The following is a 7,766-nucleotide window of genomic DNA, read 5'->3' on the forward strand; positions in this document are numbered from 1 at the left end:
TGTCATGAGAGATGTGCAATGTCACACAAGCATGGCCATTGTCAGAGTAGTCTATAGCTGCTGCAAATAGATTTTACACCCATCTGCAGCAGCACATCCTCAAACTACTCAGTGACAGAACAGTTATGCACTGCATGCGTGCTGCGGTAGAGGATCAATAATCATTGTGATACTGCAGTTAGGCTTTATCACTAATTAAGGTGTTGTCTTCATGAGTCTTTTCATACACCCATTTAGTTAAGTGGACAAAGCAGACAGGAAATGGCAGCATAATGTTTCTAAATCAATACAGAAACATTATACAGCCTGTTAATTTGATACCATAGAAGCTCATGTTATTGCAAAGTTAACCAGACATGATTTTTATATGTTTTCAATATAACGTGTTTATATATGTGATAAAAGATTTCTAGATCCTCTTTTATACTCAATAAATGAAAAAGTAAATTGTTTTTGTTATATTTTTATTTTTTAGACAAATGCTTAAAAATACTGCGAGAGACTGTTTTCCAGCTAATGCAACACTGATAAATAATAAATAAGCTTTCTGTGGAAAAATAACAGTGCTTATTCTGATGAGCAATTATTCAGTCTTTGTTTCTTTTCCTAAGAAAACACTGGGTGGTAAAAAAAAAATAACGTGCTCTGGTAACTTAACTTGTTGGTTTAATTGAATATGTTATGATTGTTCAAATAAGAAATTCTGGGAATGCCCCTTTTCCCATAAATTAATAATTATATACCTGGTACTTTAATTTCAACAATACTTTACTAAAATATAGGCCTATATGTTGCCTATATAGTTTATTAAACTTATTTTTCTCTAAATTAAAAAAAATGCAGGAAGCAGGAAAAAAATCAAACTTTCATGTATTTTTATTGTTAGTATTTTATTTTCCGTGAAGACGAAAATCTCCCAATGATTGTGTTAAATTAATTGAGCTTTAGAAAACTGAAAATCCGTCCGCTGGGGTCAAAACTAGTTTTATTGACTTACTGTTTTTTCTGCTTTAATATCCATGGGCGGGAGATTATGATCAGGCGCGTGATGCAGCTCACCGCCGCAGATGCGCGTGCTATATAAAGCCCGAGCGCACCACAACCAGATTACAACCGGCACAAGCTGTCAGACAAAGAGAAAGAGTGCAGCTACTTGTCCAGAAGAGACTTCGGAAACAAACACGCCATGGAGGCTGGAGCGAGAGGGATTCACTGGAAACTTTTGATACTTTCTTGTCTTCTGGCGGACGGGATGAGCCAGGACTTTGGACAGACCCAGTTCATTTGCACGTCCGTGCCCAAGGATATGGACATATGCGCCGCCACACTGCAGAACAGCGTGCCCGGGGAGGATCTCAAGAGCACGGTCATGCAGCTGAGAGAGACGGTGCTGCAACAGAAGGAAACGATCATGAACCAAAAGGAAACGATCAGGGAACTGACTTCCAAGCTGACAAGGTGCGAAAGTCAGAGCGCGTCCGAGCCCGGAGACGCGAGGGGCGGCGGACGACGGAAGGAAATGGGCACTAAGAACACAATGGGAGATGTGTCCAGGGGTCCGACGGACACACTGGCTCAACTCTCGCGGACTTTACAGTCACTCAAGCAGAGGCTGGAAAACCTGGAGGTATGTTTGTTGTCCTGGAGCGATTTTTTTTCCATGTCGAAAACAGTGGATTTATTTGAGAACGCAGATAGAACTGTTGTGATTCTCACAACTTTATTTTATTTTAGAATACAAAAGCGCACTATGTCCTAAAAAATGGTGCCAAACAATGGCGCATAATCCTCTTTTAAAAAACGCATTACTCGAGACTGTAAGCAGAGAACCGAAGATTAAAATCAAATAGATAAATAATAAAATAACTATTGCGAATTTTCTGTACCATTGATTTGGCTGTTCTCAAACACTAAACATTTTGGTCTATTTTTATTTTATTTTTTGTTAATAAACATCATAACACATTTAATTGTTATGCATGTAGTAGTAATAATAGTAATAATAATAATAATAATCTTTTTGACATGTAAATTTAATTTAGTGATGTTAATTAATATGAAATAATATTTGACTTATATAATTATATGTAACTTTAGTTATTTGAATATTTAATATATTTTACTAATTCAGTTCACTTGTTTAAGGTTCTTTAACAGTGCCAGAAGCGTTTTTACATCAAACGTTTCTCTCACAAATAGATGTTCTCATCTTTCTTCAGCAATTTAGCCGGACTAACAGCTCCGTCCAGGCGAACAGCTTGAAGGATCTTCTGCAGAACAAAATCGACGACCTGGAGAAGCAGGTCCTGTCCCGTGTGAACGGTTTGGAGGAAGGAAAGCCCGGGCTGCGCAACGAGAGCGAGCAACGCGGGCGCGTCGACTCCACTCTCACCTCACTGCACCAGAGAATAACCGATTTAGAGAAAGGTAACCATTCGCATTTCTGCTCCACAAATCACATACATGTTGTGGAGATGCATCAGGCGCTCTCATGACCTGTTTTTCCTACGTGGAAAATATTCTTGGAGATGCCAGCGTGGATAATAAATTGCCGTAGTGTCGCTGGTGTGTCGCAGGAGAGGAGGGGGTCCACAGAGCTGCATTGCTTTGCATATCCAATTCCACCCAACCAGCTTTACAGCATGATTTACAGATCGGAACTAGAGAGTTTTTGCAAGCTCATGAATTTTGTGAATTTCCAATCAAGTGAATCACGTTTTTCTCAGTCATTAAAATGCTTAATGTCCCACAGCCTTTTAAAAGGGATTAATAGTATAGGGATTTTCATCATTTACTAGCCATCATTTCATTCCAAACAGAAAAGACTTTCCTTCTTCTGTGAATTGCAGAGATACTTTGCAGAATGTCTGCGCTGAGCTTTACCATCCAAACAGATGTGTACAGCAATGCACATCGTCCAGCTCCAAAATGGACAAAAAAGTAGTCTCAAGTTCTGTACTCCCGCTCATTCAAAGCCATATGTGCAATGAACACATCAACATTTAGGGTATTTGCTGAAAATCATCTGTAGTTCACAAATTTGATGTGACTTCAATGATTAATTGATCAAAGCAATAAAAATTGGTAATGAAAACATGGAACTAATATGGAACGTAATGCATTTGAAATGAAGCAAGGTCAGATCGAGCCACAACGTAAAAGGGCCTGACCCAAGTTGTCAAAAGCATGAGAGCACTTTAGATTAATTGCTTCCAAGAACTTAATGAGCATATAGTTTAATGCGGCTGAGCTGCTATGTCAGCTTGGGGTGTTTAATGCTATTTAGAAAGGGTTTGCCCTAGTGTATACAGTAAATCACATTTTATTGTTATTCTTATATGTAAATGTTATAAATTCAAAGCTCCTACAGGTCAATCAGACAGAAAGGGATAATTAATTTTGTTATTTGGAACAACTGGAGGGTTAGAAAACTATATAACAAAATTACATTTTTGTTTGAACTATTTCTTTATCTACGTGATGATGGCCATTGATCATGGCTTTTACTCCTTGTTACTTGTTGCGACAGCAATAAAAAAAGTTATTGAAAATTATGTATAACAATTTTGTACATTGTATGTATTTGACTAAGTTATTTAGACAGTTTGCCCTTTTTAGTGCTATACTGTAGACTGGAATCAGAGGACTGATTATTTAAATGTATTGATGTATTTATTTTTTAATAACAGGCCAAAAGGAAAACAGACCACTGGATAAATTTCAGCTGACGTTCCCTCTGAGGACCAACTACATGTATGCTAAAGTCAAGAAGAGTCTGCCGGAGATGTACGCCTTCACTGTGTGCATGTGGCTCAAGTCCAACGCCTCTCCAGGAGTGGGAACGCCTTTCTCATATGCAGTCCCTGGACAGGCCAATGAACTGGTTCTTATTGAATGGGGAAACAACCCAATGGAAATGCTTATCAATGACAAGGTATATTATTGAGAAAAATATTAATTGCCATTAGGGAAATTTAGGAATTCATGGCTTTTCTTCACATTTAAATTCATAGTATACTTTGTATTCTTTAAAGGAGATAGATAGGCTGACTGGTAGGCAGATTGGTAGGATGTTGCTGGATGGTATCTAATGTGTTGCAAGAACATATTGCTTCTTATGCTAGTATGTTGTGTCAATTTTGTTTAGTTACAAACTGAATACTCAAATGAACATGATGTTTAAGTTTCTTCTGGTTTTTGCCTTCTTTTGATGTAGGTTGCTAAGCTGCCGTTCCTGATCAATGATGGGAAATGGCACCACATTTGTATCACATGGACCACTCGGGATGGAGTGTGGGAAGCTTACCAGGATGGTGTAATGAGAGGAAATGGGGACAGTCTGGCCCCATACCATCCAATCAAACCACAAGGGGTATTGATTCTGGGACAAGAGCAGGTATGCATCCTCTGTTTAACCTTAATTCACTCATCAATATGGCAAAGTATGGTGTGGTAGTTCAGGATGTTACACAACAATGATTTAATGATGAGTGAAGAATACACAGTGGCTCTGTTCCAAAAGTGAGCTGCCCACATAGCTATATTTTAAAGCATTGTAGGCTTTCTCTCAGGCATAGGCTGTTCCAAAAGTTAGGAAGCTTAACTGCTGTTTTTTAAAACACCTAGTTTTGGCTAAATTTAAAGGCAGCATTGCATGTGCCCTTTTTAGTTAAGGCAGTGTCATAATGCATTGAAGCTAGGGGTGTGCGATATTGCCAAAAAAATAGTATCTCGATATTTTGGGGGATTATTATTTTTTTGATAACGATAATTAAACAACTTTGTACTGGTACCTTGGTTGGTTTAAATATGACACTAAAACCACCAGTAGATGGCAGCAGGTCCCTGTCTTAATAAGTGATTCACTGAATCATTCGTTCAAACGACTCATTCAAAACAGCTGATTCATTTAGAAACGAAGCGACTGTCTTAAAGGGATACTCCACCCCAACATGAAAATTTTGTCATTAATCAATTACCCCCATGTCGTTCCAAACCCATAAAAGCTCCAAGGATGCACTGTTTCTACATGTATTTTGCTTTGATTTGAAATAAAACAGTGAATCCTTGTGGTGCGGATGACACAAAAGAGCATACACAGCATATGGTGATATGGAGAGGCACAGAGGAGACCGTTTACAAAGGAATTATTGATTAAAGTCGTTATTTTTGTTTTCGTCACTTACAAAAAGTGTTCCCGTCACTTCATATAACCCAGATTGCACGTCTGATGACAGATGGAGTATTCTGACGATGACATTCATACCTTTTATGGACCTTGACACTGTTATTTATTTGGCAGTCTATGGGACAGTCTCAAGCCGCCCGGTTTTCATCCAAAATATCTTAAATTGTGTTCCAAAGACGAACAAAGATTTTACGGGTTTGGAACGACATGGGGGAACAGTAAGTGATTAATGACAACATTTTCATTTTGGGGTGGAGTATCCCTTTAACAACTGGATCATTGAATCATTGATCATTGTTCAAAAACATATTCATTCAGGAATGAAGCACTGGAGTGCTGCTCTGAGACACACAAACGTCCCGCTTCAGCTTTGTTTGGAACAATTTTCATTGCAGAAACAGAAAAAAAGAGACAGTATTGTATCTAAAATGAAACTCACTCAATGTATCACTAAATTACTTCTTGTTTGATGAACTGTTTTATAAAATAAATGCCACATTTGCGATCGTGTTCAAGTGCCAATATTCGAGAAAACGGCACACTTGCTTGTGTGATATCATATTTAAAAAAATAAATAAATAAATAAAAATCTGCACAAGTATGTTTTTACTTTCGTAACTAGAAATATATAGGCATTCTAACTGAATACTAATAGGTTTCATCACCCAGTGAATGCTTTTGGACTCTAAAGATGTGTTTTTATACTCGATAATGTTAGCTTGCACATCATTAAACCAGTGATTACTATATTATCTTAGATGAAAAATATTGCACACTGAAATATGCTTTCTCTTGGTCAACAAATCAAATATTTTGCCCTAATCTGAAATTCCATTTATTTCACGCTTGAAAAATCGCCAATTACAAGAAGATCTCATTGAAAACAGTCCATTCTAAAACACTCTATAAAACAACCAATAGACAAGATTTTGGCCCATTGAAATGCAGAGACCTTCAAAGATGCCTGTAGGGATGAAAAGCACAAATGAATCATTTATGGGCAGATTAGCTTCAAAGGTTAACAGGGACCAATCATATGTCTTCGAAGGCATTCAGCGTTTATTTGATCAGCATCTCAAATAAATGTTATCCACCTGCAGGATACTCTCGGCGGAGGGTTTGATGCTACTCAAGCGTTTGTCGGTGACATGGCGAATTTCAACATCTGGGACCGAAAGCTGTCCGTTGGAGAGATTTATAACCTGGCCACATGCAGCAGCAAAGCACAAGTGGGGAACGTCTTCTCTTGGTTGGAAACCAGCATTGAGGTCTACGGAGGGGCTTCGAAATGGACATTTGAGGCCTGTCGCCAACTGAACTAAAGATCACAGAAATCTCCCAGCCAATGAGAGATATGAGTTTCCAGGTGTCTGTTACCAAATCATTCATCTTTAAAGAACAGTTTCAATCAAGAACAAACACAGACATCAAAACCAACTGGAATTTTCTAGATGTTTCAATATTTCTTGTCTCTTAACACTTAAAACAATCACGTTTTTGTCATTTGTTTCTGGATCTTGAAGGCAAAAGTTGGTGTTGGTCTTAGTTTGAAGGCACTGTGGTTCTGCTCTTCTCTGGTTGTCTGTTGGGCAAGCAAAGCCTTACCGGAAAACTACTTAACATGATACGGCTCAGACTTCCATCTTTACAGCCTGGATCATTAGACCACTTCCTTTGAAGAGGAAGCCATGTAGTCTCGCAGCAGATTTCTGAACCACTTAGGTTACTGTTTCCCATCAGGATTATTAGATAGATCTACCCACTGCCTGGGATACTCACTGTGAACTTCGGATGTAGAATGTAAAACAAGCAAAGCTGAGTGTGTTCTTTTCTTTCTTTTTTTTCTCATTGTCTCATCACCTCCTGCTTAAGCATTTTTGTTTTTTCTTTTTTTTTGTTGGTGTGTCTGTGTATGTGTGTGCGGGTTTGTAAAAAGAAAATAACTTGATAATTGCCAACATATTTCAAGCCTGGGTGCCTTGGGCTGTTGAAAAGATCAGATCTTGACACATTTGTCATTATTTGCAGAGTACTTCTATTTATCTCTTTCTTTCCTTGTATAACTACTGAAACGTTATGTTGATTACACCTCGTGACAATTCAAACGGTCTGCAAGAACAGGCTGGCAATTCAAAGTTGTTTTAATTGTGGCGTGTTCGGCAGGTGTTTGTATTTTTCAAGGAATGTTACGTGTACAGAAAACAGCATGAAAATCTAAATGCTGCAACAGCATCAATGAAAAAACTGCTTTTAATTAGCTCATTTCGGGTTGAGATTTTATACTGTATTGTTATATGCTAAAAGCATGGCAGCACTGAAAGATGAAAGAGGTCTAAATTTTGTAATAAAATTGTTATATCAAAAATAGTGTGATAGTGCCTTTAAATGATTTGCATTGAATGAAAGCATGTTTTGTACAGTGAGTACAGTCCATAGATATGGGGGAAAAACACACTACTGTTTTTTTTTTTTAATTTAAGTCACAACCCTATAGCAACTCGATAATAATGAGAACACCGTTGATCTCTTCATGTAGTGGTTCTGTTCCACAACATACACACACATAACACAGCAATAT

At 37.9% G+C, this 7,766-nt stretch overlaps 1 protein-coding gene across 1 annotated transcript; it reads left to right on the forward strand.

The window, feature by feature from the left end:
- Positions 1-1,098: 1,098 nt before the first annotated feature.
- Positions 1,099-7,555, forward strand: LOC109107272 (neuronal pentraxin-1-like). The gene is made up of 5 exons (XM_042730800.1): positions 1,099-1,627; positions 2,220-2,427; positions 3,690-3,934; positions 4,217-4,396; positions 6,289-7,555. Exons 1-5 carry the CDS (start codon positions 1,187-1,189, stop codon positions 6,508-6,510), a joined length of 1,296 nt encoding a protein of 431 aa, XP_042586734.1. The 5' UTR covers positions 1,099-1,186; the 3' UTR covers positions 6,511-7,555.
- The last annotated feature ends 211 nt before the right edge of the window (positions 7,556-7,766 follow it).

This window comes from Cyprinus carpio, chromosome A3, assembly GCF_018340385.1.
Source record: "Cyprinus carpio isolate SPL01 chromosome A3, ASM1834038v1, whole genome shotgun sequence".
Classification (NCBI taxonomy): domain Eukaryota; kingdom Metazoa; phylum Chordata; class Actinopteri; order Cypriniformes; family Cyprinidae; genus Cyprinus; species Cyprinus carpio.